Source organism: Setaria viridis, chromosome 5 (assembly GCF_005286985.2).
Source record: "Setaria viridis chromosome 5, Setaria_viridis_v4.0, whole genome shotgun sequence".
Lineage (NCBI taxonomy): Eukaryota > Viridiplantae > Streptophyta > Magnoliopsida > Poales > Poaceae > Setaria > Setaria viridis.
Window position 1 is genome coordinate 11,922,529 of NC_048267.2, and position 19,122 is coordinate 11,941,650.

Genomic DNA, 19,122 nt, shown 5'->3' on the forward strand with positions numbered 1-19,122 from the left:
CAAAGCTAAGGAACTGGACTTGCAATCCCAAGTAACAATAGAATAGTAGTAGCGATGATGACAGGTGCTGCAGGGATATCGTGTTGTGCCTGTGTAGTCGAAAGAGAAGCAGCGCGTGGTGTGCATGGCATCGGCATGGCGGGTTGCGTACGGAGACCTCGTGAGAGACCTGAGGCGGATGGCCGGGGAGGTTACGGCCGTGTTGCCGAGGCCGTTGCCACTTGCCGCCACTCCATATTTTTTTTTGTTTATTATTCTATTTTTCTCCCGCACACCAGCCTACCTGTATAAAAAGGTTTCGCCTTCTCGCGGCATCCCTGCAACCAACAACTGTTCTCCGAAAAACTTGCTCTCGTCGCCACCTCCTGCCCATCCTCCTCCTCCTCCTGGACTGGATCGAATCGATCCAAGCTACTTCTCTCTCTATCCCCGGCCATCCTCCTCTCTCTCTAGACTAGATCCATGCCAAGAAAACCACAGGGAATGCAAGTTGGTGAGCGTTCCGAGTAATTGCTGATGCGAGTTGATCTGCTCGTCTCTCTGTCGTCAATCTCCAGGTTGTTGGACTCTCGATCGCCGTTTGAAGTGGTCTCATCTTAAATTTGCTGCATCTTTTGAACCGGTTCTCTTGCTCTATCTCTCTCCCAGCTTACTGGTCAATAGGCAAATAGTTTCTCGATCGGAATTATCCTGGGGCCGACCGGGTCATCTTCATCTCCTATCGCAAGGTCTTTTCGGTTGCATCAGCAGCAGCGTCGTAACCAAACCGTCTTTGATCGATCCGCCCCGCAATTCAATCCCCTTTTTGACATTGGTCGTCGTCTCCCTCCTACCTACGAGTTCGTTCCTTGCATCTTCCTTGCTCCTCATCGATCGTCAGGGCTCTCCATCAAAAGGGCCGTAGCGTACGTGGGCGCGTGATCAGCCATGCAGCAGGAGCTATAGCACCCCCATCGGTTGTTCCGTAAGATCGAATCTCGCCGCTGCTCGATCGATCGTTCGGTCGGTCGCTGGTGGTGTTGCGCCGGCGGTAGATCGAGAGGGCGGCGCCAACGCCATGCAGGCGAGCGCCCGCGGCGAGCAGCACTCGCCGAGGTCGTCGGCGGCCAAGTCGCCGTCCCCCCGCGGCGTCGGCGGCGGCGGGGGCGAGCATTACTCGCCGTCGCCGTCCAAGACCCCGCGCGGCGTCGGGGCGTCCCTGAAGCTGCTGCCGAGCAGCGCGGCGTGGCTGCTGGACAGCCGGTGGGCGCTGTCCGCCGCGCTCAGCCTGCTGCTGTTCCTGGCCGTCGCGCTCGCCCTGACGTCAACCTCGTCGTCGTCGCCGTACGCCTCCGCGTCGTCCTTCTTTTCCTCCTCCGATTCCGTGGAGGCGCACGTCATCCATGCGAGCCAGCAGCCGGAGGCCGCCGCCGCCGCCAACGCTTCGCCGCCGCCGCCTCCGCCCGGCGCCGGGCTGCCGCGGCTGGCGTACCTGATCTCCGGGTCGAAGGGTGACCTGGAGCGGCTGTGGCGCGCGCTGCACGCGCTGTACCACCCGCGGAACCAGTACGTGGTGCACCTGGACCGCGAGTCCCCCGTTTCGGAGCGGCTGGCGCTGGCGGCGCGCGTGGCCAACAGCACCGTGTTCCGGCGCGCCGGCAACGTCCACGTCATCCGCCGCGCCAACATGGTCACCTACCGGGGCCCCACCATGGTGGCCAACACGCTGCACGCCTGCGCCGTCCTCCTCCGACGCGGCGGCGCCTGGGACTGGTTCATCAACCTCTCCGCCTCCGACTACCCGCTCATGACGCAGGACGGTATGTACGTCGCCGTCGCCATTGTCGTCGTCGTGCGTGCTCGAGTACACACATACACACACATCACAGTCAAACCGATTCACCATTCACCTATATTATACTATACCATTAGCTTGACGCTTTCTTCTTTAGCTGACGAATTCGACCATCGATTTTTATGACTTGATTGAATTGTTTATACCTGACTAATGCAAACAAATTGACTGGTGGCAGATATCTTGCACGTGTTCTCAACGGTGCCCAGGAACACCAACTTCATCGAGCACACCGGTTACTTAGGCTGGAAGGAGTGAGTAGCTGCTTGCTTTCTCCATGGCTCTTGGCATATTTCCTGTGTCGAAACTGAAACTGAAACTGAAACTGGATGATGATGATGATGGCAGGGGTCAGAGGGGTCGGCCTCTGATCGTGGACCCTGGGCTTTACGGGTCTCGGAAGCAGGACATCTTCTGGGTCTCCCAGAAGCGTGAGCTCCCGTCGGCGTTCAAGCTCTTCACGGGTTCGGCGTGGGTGGCGCTGTCGCGCGACTTCGTGGAGTACACGGTGTGGGGTTGGGACAACCTGCCCCGGACGCTGCTCATGTACTACACCAACTTCGTCTCCTCCCCGGAGGGCTACTTCCAGACGCTGCTCTGCAACGCGCCCCGCTTCGTGCGCACCGTCGCCAACCACGACCTCCACCACATCCAGTGGGACGTCCCGCCGCGCCAGCACCCGCACGCGCTTGCCCTCGCCGACATGCCCGCCATGGTCAGCAGCGGCGCGCCGTTCGCCAGGAAGTTCCCCAGGGACGACCCCGTGCTCGACGCCATCGACGCCGACCTCCTCGGCCGCCCGCCGCGCGCCGGCCCTACTAGTGCTGGCGGCGGTAATGGCACCGTGGCGGCGGCGGCGACGACGACGCAACGGTTCGTGCCAGGAGGGTGGTGCGGCGGCGACGCGAGCTGCGGGGGCGTGGACAACGACTGGGTGCTCAGGCCGGGGCCCGGCGCCGAGAGGTTCCAGAGGCTCATGGACAGGATCGTCAGGTCCGAGGCCTTCCACAACAGGCAGTGCAAGTAGTAATACTACAGTAGATCATATATATACTTTGTGTTTCGTTGCAGGCTCATCTTCTCGATAGCTCACCTTCTGTGTACAAACAAAGCACCAACAGATTGGAACATGTAGTAGAGATCACGGATCATCATAGTATACAAACATAAACCCTAGTCGATCTAGTTTTCCGATTTCAGTCTCATGTAAGAACAGGTTGTGTGATCCTTGCATGAGACTGGTGTGTGAAGCGTCTTCTTGACCTACTGCAGCTGTCCTGATTGATTCTTTTTTAAAGGATAGACTTACAGGAATGGTATCCCCTGTCCGTATGTTTTATTGCAGCAGGACCAACCTGTTCCACATTGTCTTACAGCACAAAGAAGCTTCAGCAGCAGGGAGCATCGCTCCTGCTCAAATTCATACAGGTTCAGAACATAGCCATCTGCTACCCCTAGCATCTACTGAATGCAACTCTGAAAAATAGAAGTCAGACCTGGTAGCAGCTTGGAGCCACCAGCACCAGTAGCTCCAGCAACTCATCAGATGCTAAGATCAGTCATCAAGAGGCACAGTTATGAACTTGATTCCCCCTTACTCGTCCCGTCTTCAACTGAACTTTGAAAAAATGCAGTGATGCCAAAATAGCACAGTGCTCACTGAAACTCCCTGGAGGTTTCCACGACACATGAAAGAAAAGTTCCTCTGTTTCTGGATTCAGTTTGTGCTCTGTTCTTCGAACAGCCTAAAACCCTTCGTGGTGATGCTGAATGCTCCTGCCCCCCATGCTGAGGAGTGATGTCTATTTGATTTCATCGGCTAAAAGCAAGCTTCAGCTCTTAGTTATGGCAGGGGAACAAGTCTGCAGAGCTGATCTCCCCAGTGAAGAATGCATAAACGTACAACACCACAAAGATATTTGAGTCGAAATTTTCTCCCAGAGCTAATCCAAAGTCTCACCAAAGACAATAATACTCTGAGCATGGCCAACACTATAATTTCAGAAACAGGTATCCAAACACACCTTACCAGAATCTCACCCAAAAATAATGAATTCACCAAAATAGTATGGTCTATACTATAATCTGCGACCTCAAGGATAATGGAACCCTAGCAAAGCAGCGACCAGATGTCGCTGTCTCAGGTACCAGCATCATGATGAGAAGAACGGCAGCTGCTAATAATAGAAGGGTACAATAATTGAATTAACAATGCCCTTTCCCAAAAGACAGCCTCTGAGTCAACTCTGCATATGCTTTTCTTTTGCTATCTTCGCCTCAATTAGTGAGCATTATATAGAAAGACTAATAATGATGCTCTATTTTTCCAAACGATGCTATAGTGTCATAAGCATAACCTGCAGGTAAATTTAACAAGGGGCCATACCGAGTGCAAAAGGCACGATCATATACAGCTATGAGCTATTGTAAAATCTATATTCAAAGACCACTGGATAAACTCCTGCAAGCATCCTAGAAAACAGGTTCCTTGAATCAAGGATCCTTTCTTTTCCAAAGCACAAAAAGATAAAACTTAAGCTAAGCTACTACTGAGCATACCCAACCGGATAAAACTACGGCTGCAAAGATGCTACAAGATCTCGGGTACTCAGTTGCTCTGCGCTGGTTTCAGTTTCTGAATCCACTGCAGGAGACGCTTCTTGGGATCCTGGCAGGTGCCACTCTTCGGTATGTCGAGGCAGCCGCCCTGCGAGAGAGTGGAATGGAACTGTTCCAGGACTTTCACAATCTGCCAGAAATCGGGCCTCTTGTCAGGCTGCAATGCGCAGCACTGCTCAATCAGGGGTCTGAGAGCCGATGGACATTTTGGAGGAATTGTTGGCCTCAAGTTCTGGAAAAAAAATCAGTCATGTGAGAAATGCATACGCTTCAACAGTCATTGTGCCAAGAAATTCTCTTTAGTTGTTGTACTCAAAGCAGGAAAGAAATCATTACCCTATTGGCGACGGCATAAGCCACCTGGAAAGGGGTCAGGTTCTCGTAAGGAATTCTCCCAGACACCATTTCCCACAGGAGCAACCCAAAGCTGTAGACATCCACCTTTCGGTTGTATGCCTTTTGCTTGATCATCTCAGGAGCCATCCACCTGTAAGTGCCCTCATCATCCACTAGCACATCACATAAAGTCTCCTCACAGGCGATACCAAAATCAGCAATCTTCACACAGAAGTTGTCATCAAAGAGAATGTTTTCAGGCTTAATGTCGCGGTGAACAATCCCTTGAGAGTGTATGTACTCCAAACCACGGGCAACATCGAGAGCAATGGATATGATCTTCTCCAGAGGGATGGGGTGGTTCTCAGTGCTGTTTAGGTATGACCTTAAGGAGCCTCCAGGAAGGAACTCGGTAATAATGTAAAAAACTGGTCGGCATTTATAGGCTGCCACAAGCTGCATTAACAGAAAACTGATCAGAGAAGGGTAGTTGCATAACAAAGCAAATCAACTCTGCATGCATGTGAAAGGCGTAATCGTAAGCTCAACTCATTACAAACAATCAACCATAAACATACTCATAAATATTCTAAGCACTAGAGTACACTACAACAGTAAGATCAGTTCTGATGTTCCTAAGAATACACCAAATATGATCAATTTAATGTTCCTAAGAGCGGTAACATCAGCTTAAGTTGTTTCTGAAATAGTGTGAACAACTTGACAAGCCATTATCAGCAGCACTAACTTAAACTGGTCAGATTAAAATGGTCACGATAAGATAAAAAGTAAAACCAACACACACGCACTTGCACATATATGTATTAGGAGATATAAGTTAAGACTATGCAGCAACTGAGCTACCAACAAAAGGCTGACCACACATATTCATGTTAATGGTTACCTTGATTACATTCTTGTGGTAAAGGTGAGATAGTGAATTTATCTCACTGTTATACTGCTTCTCAAGTTTTGCAGCCATCTTCCCATTGTCGTCATCATCAGGTTGTCGGATAAATTTAATTGCAACTGGTTTATCATCATAGACGCCCCTGTACAGCCGGCTATATGCCCCACTAGCAAACCTGTGCCCAACGAGCAGCTTGGATGGATCGAGTGTCCAATCGACTGCAGTTTGCACCGCCTGATTCATTCTAACCATTTGGGCCCTCCGATCATCAGCAGGGTTGACTGCACTGACCCTCCTTCCACCACTGTATTTCCTTGCCCAAGAATTGTCCTTTTGAGACTTGTGCTTACCAGATACCACTGGAGTTGAGCACCAATCAGGACTTTTACCCATATCAGACACCTGCCTAGCAAATGATTTTCCATATATGCTCTTTTCGGATCCTCTTCGCTGTGGAGGAGGGCTTGAAAACCTCTGGCTGCTAGACTTTGCTTCCCTGAACACTTCAGAAGGCGCAATACTAGGAAGGGGGGACTTCGATCTCGGTCGCTGCTGGGGTCCATAAGCCTTTTGCGGACTAGAGCTTTGGTTTGAGGGAGCCTTGTTCAAGTAACTGAGGAGCATCATTGAACTTGGGCTCTTGACCAGGCTCCTGGCTCTTGGACCCCGGCAGTTCTCTGAGTTCATTGGAGGGCTTGAAGGAATCTCCAAAGTCGCCCTCTTCGGTTTGTTGGACTTGTCCCTATCAAGCTGAAGCGAAGATCGGACTAGAGGCAAGCTATCACAGTGCTTAAGTGCAGTCCCTGTACCTTCATCATCCCGATGAACGGGCATCGACACAGACTTCCCCATACTCACAAACTTCTGCAGTTTCCGCTCAACATCCTTGCCAAGTGGAGCGAAAGGTACCACCACATCCTTGCCAACCGGAGCAACAGGTACCCTTCGAGGATCCACTCTTGTGTAGACAGTGTGGGAGAACTTGGTCCTCCTAAGCCATGAGTTCTGCTCCTCCATAACGACAAAATAAGGAAGCCAAGAAACACTGCCACAAGTGATCAGATTCCAACTTTGGAAGTCTGGATCCATAGAAACCACATGTTGAAGTGGAATTTTGAGGAGAAAAAGAATCTGTCACTGGAAACACCAACAAAAAGCCATCAAACCAGGAATCGCGGGGGCGATTCCTTGGCCCATTTACAGTCGAATTCTTGCAACAAGTTGTGTATCATACAGGTAATCTACAAGGGCCCGGAGCTTGCCAAGTACAGGCAAATGGATCCTAGAATTTGCAGAGCTTGTTGGAGGAGGCAGTCACATAGAGGGTTCCCCAAGAATCCTAAAATACAACAAGAGGGAGGCACAATTGTAAACTGAACCGGTTGAGCAACAGCAACTATTATATTGGCAATTATTGTAATAGAAACATGTCTAGTTCAATGAACAGAGCCAAAGCAAGTATCCAATATTTGGTTGGAAAAAATACACACACAGGACTTGACCCTTTCTAATGGCACTGTGAAAAAAAAACATGCATGAAAAGGGGTGCAAACGCACGGTTTTTGACAAATGCATTCGTTGAACCATGAGAAACTGCGAGAGCTAGGACGACCAGATAAAGCAGGACATCTGAACATCAGTTGGATTTGTCTGTGGTTGACCAATTGCTAGACGGCGTACAGATCTATCATTGTCAGGTTAGTGACTTTTCATGGGACGACACATCAAACAGTGAGCAATTCTTGCGGGAAATTCTTGAGTTAAACGCAAATGCCAAACAAAGAACAACTTATCCAAAAGTAACGTTCAATTATGAGATCGTGACTTCTCTTCTTTCTACAAAAGAAGGACAGCGAAAAAGATTGTGACTTCCTCTAAAATCATAACCATCAGGCAAACACGTCTTATGTAAAATCATGAGGCAATTTTAAAATATTTCAATCCGTCAGCAAATGCAAACCTCGAACAGGGTTGCGGATCGAAACTCAAGGCGTGTAAACACGATTGCCCCCAAGGAAACCAATCCAAAACATAAAGGTAAAAACTTTAACAACAACAGAAAAGATCAGTCACGAACAGCAAATCCGCAATCAAATAGCTTGCCTTTTCAGCGGAAAATCGATCAAAAACTCAAGAAGAACTAAACTGTTATATAGAACACTGATCGGAGCAGAAACCTCCGGACTATCCCCACAAACAAATAAAAGTCTTTACGCCCACAAAGATAGGACGAGAAAGAAACTAACCTTCCAGGGATTGCGGCGGATAAAGCACGCCGGAAAACCGGATCAAAATGCCAGCTTCCACACCGCTGTTGCCGCTCGAGGTAGGCGCGCAGCAACCAGAGCAGAAGAAGTGGATCGAAGAGGACAGGAGGAGCCGGTGGGGCGGGGATATCAAGAGCGCATTGAGGGCGCGCACCAGAAAAGGGCCCGTGCCGCCGTGCGTACTGCACACCCTGTAACGCGGCCTCGTGCCGGTGGGATATACAGGCTCCCTCCCAACTCCACTGCTCCTCCTCCTGGTCCAAGCTCTCTTCTGTTCTACCGATCTCTAACGCCTTGGAGGGTTTCGTTGACAATATTGGGAGGCGCAGGGGCTCGTACCTGAACGGGGGAGAAGAACTGAAGAGGAGGAGGAGGAGATGGGATTACGCAAGGGCGGCGCAGGCTACAAATCCAGGGAGCCGCGGATTTTTCCTCTCTTGTTGGGGGTAGTCTGGACAAATAGAGATAGCTTTGTGTCTTTCTGCAAATACGGAAAGACTGGAGGTGAGGGTATTGACGTAAATGCGTAAAATGTTCAGGGTGGAATGTGAATAGAGATTGCAGAGGAGTCAACGTCTCGCTGCAAACCGCAGAGGCAGCCAAGGGGAGGGGATTTGTGGTGGAGTGTAGGGCAGGGGTGGCGAGAGAGGGACTTCAGAATTGGGGAATGTCAAGCTTTTTTCTCACATAAAAAGTGGTTAGGGTTTTTTTTAGTCCTCGTGACCTCTCCTTTTCGACATTCTTTGCGTCTATTATTGGTGCTATTGGTAGGGATCCTCCATGGCAAAGGATTTAGTACATCACCCTTCGTTGTTGTCTCTTCTACCATGTTATCTTCTTTTATCTCGTTTTGTTTGAGTTTTTCTATTAAAAAAGTTATCAGCTTTTTCATAAAGGTACCAGTATCGGTTTGCATTGACTTGCAAGTAATTTATTTTGTATGTTGCTCAAGCTTTTGCATCCTAAAGATAATTTGACCTGCGAGACAGAGACATGATAAAAGGAATGTCCAAATACACTGAATTAGCAAACAACTTTAGGAAGATGGTACAATCGATTAAAATAAGAATTTTAGTCTACAGCTTTACGGATCATGATCACATCTTCCTACAGTACTTCCTAAAATACATGTACTTCAACCATATCACACTATGCTCTTAAAACATTAATGGCTAGTATCATACAAAATGTGAGGCGGCGAATATGTCAGTAATGACGTTGAGAACTAGGAAGCTCTGGATCAAAGGGATGCGAATACACGTGATGAGGAAAGGAGATTGAGGATGGTGTTGATACTGGCTAATAATGGTGACAAATCCACAATAAAATGTTGACGCGAAGAATACCCAAAAAAAGAGGATAGCCACAGTTAATCCCACAGATGTAGAAGAAATGAGGTATTTAACATATTAAATTATGAAAGTAAATTGATCAATCTAGGACCAAAAAAATATTCTTTGGAGTACACGATCATCATAGTAGGAGCTTGTGCCAAATCTGTGGTCACACATGTAGACTTTTCTAACTAATGAAAACACAAACAACAAATATATGATAACGCTAACGCAGATGATTACGTGTAGCATACAAGAGAGAGTGTTGAATAGTAGCATACAATATTCTACGAAATAACATAGCATAACTATTGAGAATATATTGTACTACTTTGACCCAATCCCAATCGCATCTCAGACTAGGTCTAACTAATTGCGCAATCACATGCTCAATTTTAGGGATGCCAAAACTGTTGGACCTGGGGATCACTCAGCCCAAAGATTCCTGCTGCACCGTTCACACCTCAAAGTCCATGCCACGGAAGATCCCCAGCTCATACATTTGCCTTTAGCTTTCTTTATCTGCCCAGGCATTTTTCTATGGCCTGCCCGGCCTTGCCTCACCTCCAATGGGACCTGGGCGCGTGGCAATTGGCATCATTTCGAGACGAAAGGAGAACAAGGAAGCAAACACTGCCGCCGCTGTTTGTCTATTTCGTATGTGCCTCCCAGTCCGTGGCCACTACTGGGGCAGGCAGTGCCAAAAGGCTGATAGATCCTGAAGAATTGACAGTTTCAGAAATGGACAAGTGACAAATTCAGAGACAGAAATGGTTGTGGCACTGCCATTTGAGGTTCAGAAGTGTTTATTGAAATTGTTTTCACATGTTTCCATGACGTGAAATTGTCTGGTAGGAAGCTTTGGTGTGTAAATCTAGGAATTCTCGCAATAACCTAGTCCAAGATTTCATCATGAAGAAATAACCGAGCTTAAAAAATAATTTGAAGCATGAAAGCCCCCAAATGGAAATTTCTGCATTCCCATGGCTCATGTATTGATTCATATCTTGACCACAGGGTCACCTCTTTCCATGCATGCAACTCAGTCTCAGTGCGTAATTGTTATCAAAACTAAGAATTAGATAACTGTGCCAGCAGAGTGTCGTGGGGTTGAAACTCCTCTTACATCTAATGAAACTCTCCTCTTAAATGACCTTGCCAAGTCAACAAATTGCTGATGTGGTATAAAATTTAATGCCTATAAAACTCCACCGAAACTAGCCTTAGGCTCAAGGTGGAAATTATCTTTAAAATAGGTCCTTGTTCAATTGCTTTGGCGAACAAGTCTGATCAAGATTTGACCAGCGTGGCACACATATCTGACATCTACATCTAGCTACAAGTACTCTTATAGCATCCTGATGCATGAAACCAAATGCGTCTTCACTTGAGTAACCAGTGATGATAGGACGATCCAAAACCAATTAGCTACAATCCCGTATCATCTTTTTTTAAAAAACCTACTATCATATCATTTCATCCATTCACCGAGAGAAAGCCGTCCAACTGAAGATCAGATCACTAAAATCATTCTACGAGGTCAAACGTGTTACTCTGCAAATAACTTTATAAAAATAGAAAGATCTCCATCAACCAAAGACTAGTTAATCATTTGTGAGAAAGCCGGTTATTATTAATATACCGGACGGAACTTGGGATCCGACATGAAACGCACATTTCGATAAAATTACATTATCGTACCGTGGGGGGAGAAGAAACGGAGCACCGACGGTCGCCGTCATCGTGGACCGAATCACCGACCGATGACCGATCCCTTGGTTGACTCACGGCCGGCTGACTTGTGGCCGGGTGGTCAAATGTACCGCAGCGTCCATTTCTCTTTTTACCGTACAGGCGTGCACGAGAGGGGGCAAAAAAAAAAATCTTTCAGTCTTGTCTGCCAAACGAAATAACGTGACATGTTACCCACGTACAGTACAGTAGTATTAGTTTTTTGTGAGTTGTTTTCGATCGAAAAGTTATTGTTGGATCCACGGGCCTAGGCCCACTGCGTTGTTGCTTTGATGATGGGCCATGGCCTAGTAATATGGCCAGTTCACTTGGACATCCAGGCCCATTCTGGTACTCTCTCAGCCATGTTCCATCCAATTGGGCCAGTCATCATCTTTGTGTTCGTTCTCCCGTATCAGGGCTGCTGCTGCTGCTGCTGGGCTGAAAAAAACCATTTTGATGATGAGATTATGCTGGTGCTCCAAAATCCAAATCCCCAACCAATCAGTGAGCGGAGCAATTATTCAGGCATGCGAACTGTTGCTGCCGACGCATCACTGTCGCAGAGGAGGCTCCCCTCCATCAGTCCGCTGCTGGTCCTGCAGGATCATGCGCCATGGCAAGTGCGTGTGGGGGCGAGCTGTGCCCGGTGGCCGCCGCCCGCCCTCCCGGCTGGAGCTCGCGAGATCGATGCGAGGGTCACATGGCCATGGCGTGGTACTTGCGCTCGCGAGCACCCCCCAGTCCGACCTGGACCACCCCGCCCCCAGCGACTCTCATTGGACACGCTACCGCATCGGCGCCCTGGCCTGCATGTCCATTTCAAAGATGAAAAAAAAAAACCCTTTTATTTTCCCTTCCGCTCTTTCAGAAAAAGACGGGACCCTCTCATCTCAGTATCTCAACATCTCATCACGCAAAATGGGATGAAAAGCTACTGCATTCCGTAGTAATTTCGCAACAAATTCCTACTCCGAATCCTTATGTTCCAAACAGGCGTATTTACACGTGGGGCCTCGAATCAAAACTTTATGGTAGCTGTCTGTCCTCCATGCGTTGACCCCGTCCTTTTTCCGCTATCTGTATCGTGCAGGTCAACCGCTGGTTATTAGGCGCGAGAGCACACAGTGAGATCCTCGCACTCGCAGCAAACACAGCTTATCCCCGTGGCATGGCATCTCTACCTAACATTTTTTTTTCTCTGCTCTCGAGCTTACCTTATTCTTTACATGTCAGTGTAGCAACACTGTCAGGTACTACATGATCACATATTCACATATATAAAAATATGCATATATATATATATATTATTTATGAATCTCCTGGCCGGCCGTGTTCTTCATCTTGGCTGTGGGTGCGTGCTGACATGGGCGAGATTCCGAAACATCCGCGGAAGGCAGGCAGCAGCAGCAGCAGCTTTGAACAACCTGCTGCCCCGGTTGCATGCATCAGCACGCAGCACACTGCGGCCTCAAGAACAAGGATTGAGGTGCTGCGTGGAAGCTTTGGTGCGTCCCTGCTCCCCACTCCTTTTTTGCCGGATCGGATGCCGAAATGTTAGTTTAATCAGGCAGACGTCGTCCGCACTGCCCTCTGCCCTGCCTAATCTCGCAATGATTTGGAATTTTGGATCCTTAGTTCTTGCCTCTCATACTTTTCAACAACAACAAAAAAAAAAGTTCTTTGCTTCTCACATTGACAGTTCAGTAGTTTGTATAACGAAAAAAGACCTGCTTTCGGCAGTTAAATTCATCCTAGTAGATGCCAACATAATTTTTTCTATATCAAGATATGCATGATATATAGTCGATGTCTGGTTGGTTTGGTTTGATTTGATCCAGTTCGAGTGGAGCAGCCGGCTATTATTGCAAATCTCACTCGATCGAAATGCTGTTTATTTTAAGCTGTAGATATTTTTGTCCTGCTTTTTGGACAGTATCAGAGCACTTCTTCGGTTCTTCCCTACTAGTATTTCTATCTTGTCCAGGGGAATGGAAATAACTGAACAATACATTTTTTTTTTACTCTCAGTACGTTTTACCATCATGATGGCAACAACGGCTCGATCGATGTTGCGATTCCGACCAATTTAATGGGTACATTTGATACCATCACGTAGCTTTTATGTGATGACTGACCGGTACACAGCATGGTACACAATAGTACGTACGTATCCGGAATTCAAATCAACATGCCACTACGTAGCAGTTAGCACGCCCTTTTATTTGTCGAAAAATGCGCACGATTTGAACAAACTTTGTGAAAAAAAGGAGCTGTACTTTGTATTCTACGCTGCAGCATAGGGAGTTCGAATTTGAGATGCAACGCGGCGGCAGTACTTTGTATTCATGTGATGCGCGCGCCCGCTGTAAAAGCGAACGCCATGCAAAGCTGACGGCGGCGTCGCGTCGGCGATGTGACGGCGTCGGCTTTCGCTGTGCACGCGCGCTGCTAGCTGCAGCCAGCGTGCCGCCGTCACCCGTCAGCCCTGAAACCGAGTCATCCTGCAGTAACTTTTGCGCGTGAGTGAAAGTAACCCACCGAATCAAGGGCATGTTTTAGTTGGAAATTTGGGAGGGGTAAAATTTGCATTTTGTCATAAATGCGTAACTGTAGCATTTCGTTTGTATTTGTAAATTATTGTCCAAATATTGACTAATTAGGCTCAAAAGAATCGTCTCGCAAAGTACAACAAAACTGTGCAATTAGTTTTTGATTTCGTCTACATTTAGTACTCCATGCATGTACCGCAAGTTTGATGTGATGAGGAATCTTCTTTTTGCATAGTGCTAAAGTTGGGAATTTGGGAGTAACTAAACAAAGCCCAATATGCAGTCGATTCCTTGTTTACAACGTGCGGGATAGTCAGCACTATAGTCAGCGTGTGCCATGGTCCGTTATTTTTCATGCGGGCCTGGTCAGTCACGACGACTCCGTCGTGCCATACCGACCCACAGGCCTCACCGGCGGTCCAAGCACGAGCCCATAAGATCTTTTTCGTGTAGGGCCGGCCCGAACAACCCGACCATTTTGACGTGCCATGCCGGCTCGCAGCCCATTAAGAGAAAAAACACTTCACCAAGTGACGGCTCCATAGACTCGGGGTTCTCAATGGGACTGCCTTTCCGCAACTCATAGCCCAACAAGAGGCACAACGACAATGCACGCCTGGGCCAGCCTAGATATGCAACGCTAGGCCAAGACCTCTATCCGACCACCGACTGGCGCCTCCGACCAGGAGGCCTGGTTGGGGCCAGGACCAAAGTCCGACCCAATCAAGCTCCCCCAACTGGGGATATACCGAACCGACTCACACCGCTCTCCTGACCGACATGGTAGGCACCGATCGGGACGACCGACCGGGGACGCCCGCTCAGTATGGGCCCGGGAAGTAGGTGAAATGGATAAGGAAAGTCACTCAGGTCAACTACCGTATAGAAGACCGTACCCCCAACTGGGGATATACCGAACCGACTCACACCGCTCTCCTGACCGACATGGTAGGCACCGATCGGGACGACCGACCGGGGACGCCCGCTCAGTATGGGCCCGGGAAGTAGGTGAAATGGATAAGGAAAGGCACTCAGGTCAACTACCGTATAGAAGACCGTACCCCGCCACGCCCTATGCACATACCACACAGTGCCATCGTGCCATGTCAGGCAGACATTGTGCTACTTGCCCGCCACAACGGAGCTTGAACAGGGATGGAGGGCGATGGCCATACCGTACTCGATGACGTGGGCAACGACAAGACTAGGCAGCACCCGTACACACACTCTCTCTCTGACTGGTAAGGCTGTTTGTCCCCTTGAACTATAAAAGGGGACGGGCCCCTCCACATCTGGATAGGCGAGACACACGAGAGATCGCACGAGATCACACACGAAGCACATCAAAAACCTATTGACTCTCTCCAGCACATAGCGCATGATTCAAGCCCACCGTCACTCTCTTCCACTCGGATTAGAGCACGACCGGGTCTCAAACACCCCCTTCTCATTCCTTACTCGTTTGTATCCCCACTGCAAACTTCGAGCACCTGGGCTATGGGCTCAGGAATACAGTCAACTGACCGACCCCGAACTGGACGTAGGGCCCATTACTCGAACCAGTATAAATCCTGTGTCATTGTGTGCTTGGCCATATCCGATCTAACGTGCGGCAAAACTACTAACATTTACTTGTCGGCCAGATTCCGCACCGACACCAAGTCAATCAATCAACACTAATTCACAATCTTAGACTTTGAAGTTCATCAAACATTCAAAATTTCAAGTTCATCACAGATCACACATTCATCACAGATCACACAGAAATTCATAATAAATATAGATAGAGTTGTTAACACTTCATCTATGTGATCAAGTGTTGGCTGCCTCATTAAAAACCTTCCTAGGTAAAAACTCACCCTTGTGAGAAAATCCTAGGAAGGGAAAAAGAGTACAGCCAGCTCAAGTTCAATGTTCAAGTTGAATTCAATATTACAGACACACACACAGACATAGAAGTATAGAACAAGAACACCAACAGGCAGTCAGGCAACAATCCAACAGAACAGGGTTCACTTGCTCCTAGGGCAGGCCTAGAGGTGCAAGAAGGAAAAGTGTTAGAAATTGAACAAAGTGTTTAGCAATTGGAGTTGAAGAATAGTTAAGAATTGACTTACTGACTAGTTTGGCCTTCATTTTGGTCTAGGTAGGGGCTTCTGTATATTTCCTCCAGTTCATTGATCTTCTTCTCAATATCATATTGTGCCCTTGCATATCCCAACTCCCAATCCTTGAGGCAGGTCAACATCTCCACCGTCTCCGGCAACAACCACCGGCGCCGCTTCTCGATCACCCTGCCAGTAAGACTAAAATAAGATTTCAAAGAAACAGTGGAAACTGGAACAGATATCACATCTTTAGCTAGTATGGACATAATAGGATAGGATAGCTTGTGCTCATACCACAAGCTAAGTATGTTGAAATCATCCTCATAGCAAGTAATAGTGTCACTGTCCAAGTAGGATGACAACTCAGAAGCAGGAAATATAGGAGGTGTAGATGAAAGAACAGGAGAACCACCTAAACCAGATGGAGTACCAAAGATCTTACCCCCATGCGGTTCTTTTCTTACCAGTACCAGCTGTAGTTTGAGAGGGCCTGTGCATCCTAACTACACCAAATTTGTTTTCATACTTGTTAAACAACTTATATAATTCAGTTCTTCCCTCAATGAAGTAAGAAGAGTAATCAACACCAATTGCCTAAGAAAGAAGCTAAAGAACATTATGAAAATCTCTCATCTTGGCTCTAGGATCCAAAATGAATGCAAAGGAATACAATAGAGGTATGTTCTACCAATACTTGAGGAACTTGAGCTTCATGGGAACAACAATGTTTCTGAGCAGTGGATCAGTCTCTTGGCCATGCAAATGACCAGCAATCTCAATAATATGATGCAACATCATACGACTCGTTGGATAGTAAACACCAGAAAAAGCAACAGTGAAATCATTAAACATTTCAAGGAACCGCAAAATTTTCTTAGCAATTATTTAATGGCTTTCGGTCAGTAGTGGTTAGCCATTGTGCAAACCATAATGAGCAGAAATAAAGACAGAAAAGACAGTCTTATATGGTAGTAGATATTTGAGCATGAGATATTTAGAATTCCATATCACATCCATATCTAAACCAAATTTACGAGGGCATACCCCCTTGACAATGCAGAAGTTATGGAAAACTGCAATGCGTTGGTTAGAAGAGTTCCAAAAAGAGATTGCAGTCCTAAAAGCCTCAAGATAAGACTTGATCCTCTTCAAACCAGACTTGACTATGAGGTTGATAATATGACATGCACAACGTTGATGCAAAAGACCAACAAGTGCTTTATCAGAATCAGAATCAAGAGGTTCAGGCTCTGGACCAAGATAACCAACAAATTTGGGAATGAGTGTGGCCATGGCAGAAGTGTTAGCAAAAGCATTATCAAGTGTCACAGAGGAAATCTTATCCTCTAAACCAAATTCAGAAACTACTTGTTCAATACGTTCAACAATGTTAACACCAGAATACGAGCAATCAATCAACCGAAGAGCAATGACTCTCTTCTCTAATTCCCAATCAACAGAAACAAAATGTGCAACAACACTAAGGTAGTCTTTCTTAGTATTGCCAAACCAAATATCAGAAGTAAGATAGATAGAAGAAACAGAAGACTTCAAAGTTTCAACCAGAGAAACATGACGCTCAGCAAAGTACTTGGTAAGATCACTAGAAGTCGTCTGCCTAGAAACTTTAGCAAAATGAGGGTTATGAGCACGCTGGATGTACTCCTCAAATACCTTTGACTCACCAAAGCCTAGGGGTAGATCAAGTCTAGCAATCAAACGGCACAATTCCTTACGAGCAAGATCAGACTTGTTTTCCCAATTACTAATTGAACCATCAGAATTGAATTGAAGTTGCGACTGAACAAGAGAAGAATGGTTTTGTTTAGCCAAGCACATCTTCTGGTGCCGGAGCAAATGGCTAGTACCAGCACAAGATCGGCCTGTAAGAATGTGAGAACAATGACGGAACTTGGCAGCATACCTCACCTGCTTCCCGTTAGCGCCTTCATGGAACAACTCCTCAAAGTCGTTCCATGCAGCATATCGCCACTTCCCCTTGCGGACACTGGTGCCCATTGAGGTAGTCAGTGTAGAAGATGGGGCAGAACCTCCGGCACCGGCAGCATCCACATTGACGGGAGCAGCAGAGCTACCGATGAGTGCCACGGCTCTGGCAACCACGTCGTCCTCATCGTCGCCTACAAGAACAAGAAGAACAAGATCATGAACAAGAAGAGGGTTAGGATCAGAACAAGATCATGAGAACAAGAAGAGGATCAGGAACAATGGTTTACCTGGCAGCCCACAAGCCCTTAGGTCATCGTTGATGGTATAGTTCTTGTCCATCACGACGACCTCGTGTGGCAGGCGGCAGCGCCCTCCGGTGTCCCTCAACCGCTCCTCAACCGCTCCGTCCCTCAATAGCGCGCGGCTCCCGACGGATACCTACAAACAGGAGAACAAGATCAGGAACAAGAAGAGGATCAGGAGAACAACAAGAGGATTAGGAGGACAAGTGGGTACCTATGACGCCGGAGCCCAGAGTAGGAGAAGATGACGGGATGATGAGATGCCTAGAGGATCTGCGAGAGGGCGAAGGCTAATGGTCATGACACCACAACCGCTCCGTCCCTCCTCAATGGCGCATGACACCCACCACCCAACGGTCGATGGATACCTGCAAGAAAGGGATCAGGAGAACAAGAAGAGGATAAGGAGCATCTACAACTTACTAGCGACGCTGCAGCCCGGAGTTGGAGAGTATGACGGGAAGAAGATCAGGAGAACAAGAAGAGGATCAGGAGGATCTAGATCTAAATCAGGAAAACGAGAGCGGCGGGCGGTGGCGGCGGCTGGCGGAGGGGCCGAGGGGGTGGGGTTTGCGGAGGGGGCGCGGCTGGGCGCGGTGGCGGGTTATATATGTCCCCTTTCTCGGCCGTTGCTAGGCTGGGCTAGGCCGCCACGCGACCGTTCGGTAGACGAGCCGGTAATAGGTCGGCCATTCGATTTCATGCCAGGCCGTGCCACCCATCAGACCGAGGTGCCGACCCACACCCGGCACAAGCCATCGGGCTGGGCCAGCCCGAGCTCAAGGAGTTACATTCCAGGCCGAGCTTAGGACATGCCAAAAAATCGGGCTTTGTGCCGGGCTGTCGGGCTGCATGGACATCTATAGTCAGCACCAACTATGTGCTCCCGCACGGGCTAATATTTTTAAAAACTATTGAATCTGAAAATTATTTAGAAATTAAACTCCTAGCTAATAATTAAAATTGTTTACCTACTACTCTCTCATTTTTCAATACTTCAACATAATACTCATATAGATATGTACTTTATATAGAGATGTACTTATCTCTATCCAGCTGTGATTGGTTTTTAATTAGTAATTACTCTGTAAACTTTTGTATTCACATTCACACTTTTTTCATGTTATATCGCACCTCCATACATTGTGTTTAGCATAAAAAATTGATATTTTTCATCAA

At 47.7% G+C, this 19,122-nt stretch overlaps 2 protein-coding genes across 2 annotated transcripts; one reads left to right on the forward strand and one right to left on the reverse strand.

Annotated features, from left to right (window-relative positions):
• Window positions 1-296: 296 nt before the first annotated feature.
• LOC117854659 (beta-glucuronosyltransferase GlcAT14B) lies at window positions 297-3,181 on the forward strand. Its single transcript, XM_034736886.2, has 3 exons — window positions 297-1,799; window positions 2,013-2,088; window positions 2,183-3,181. The coding sequence occupies exons 1-3, from the start codon at window positions 1,058-1,060 to the stop codon at window positions 2,859-2,861; spliced, it is 1,497 nt and encodes a 498-aa protein (XP_034592777.1). The 5' UTR covers window positions 297-1,057; the 3' UTR covers window positions 2,862-3,181.
• Window positions 3,182-4,181: 1,000 nt separating this feature from the next.
• Window positions 4,182-8,562, reverse strand: LOC117854658 (serine/threonine-protein kinase STY13). The gene is made up of 4 exons (XM_034736885.2): window positions 7,946-8,562; window positions 5,694-7,038; window positions 4,790-5,245; window positions 4,182-4,685 (listed from the first exon to the last, which is right to left on the reverse strand). The coding sequence occupies exons 2-4, from the start codon at window positions 6,786-6,788 to the stop codon at window positions 4,443-4,445; spliced, it is 1,794 nt and encodes a 597-aa protein (XP_034592776.1). The 5' UTR covers window positions 6,789-7,038; window positions 7,946-8,562; the 3' UTR covers window positions 4,182-4,442.
• Between the last annotated feature and the right edge of the window lie 10,560 nt (window positions 8,563-19,122).

Coding starts and splice junctions, on each gene's coding strand:
- LOC117854659 (XM_034736886.2), top strand. CDS start 1,058: ATGCAGGCGAGCGCCCGCGGCGAGCAGCACTCGCCGAGGTCGTCGGCG. Junction 1,800..2,012: donor CCCGCTCATGACGCAGGACG/GTATGTACGTCG, acceptor GACTGGTGGCAG/ATATCTTGCACGTGTTCTCA. Junction 2,089..2,182: donor GGTTACTTAGGCTGGAAGGA/GTGAGTAGCTGC, acceptor TGATGATGGCAG/GGGTCAGAGGGGTCGGCCTC.
- LOC117854658 (XM_034736885.2), bottom strand. CDS start 6,788: ATGGATCCAGACTTCCAAAGTTGGAATCTGATCACTTGTGGCAGTGTT. Junction 5,246..5,693: donor ACCACAAGAATGTAATCAAG/GTAACCATTAAC, acceptor CTGTTAATGCAG/CTTGTGGCAGCCTATAAATG. Junction 4,686..4,789: donor CTTATGCCGTCGCCAATAGG/GTAATGATTTCT, acceptor TTTTTTTTCCAG/AACTTGAGGCCAACAATTCC.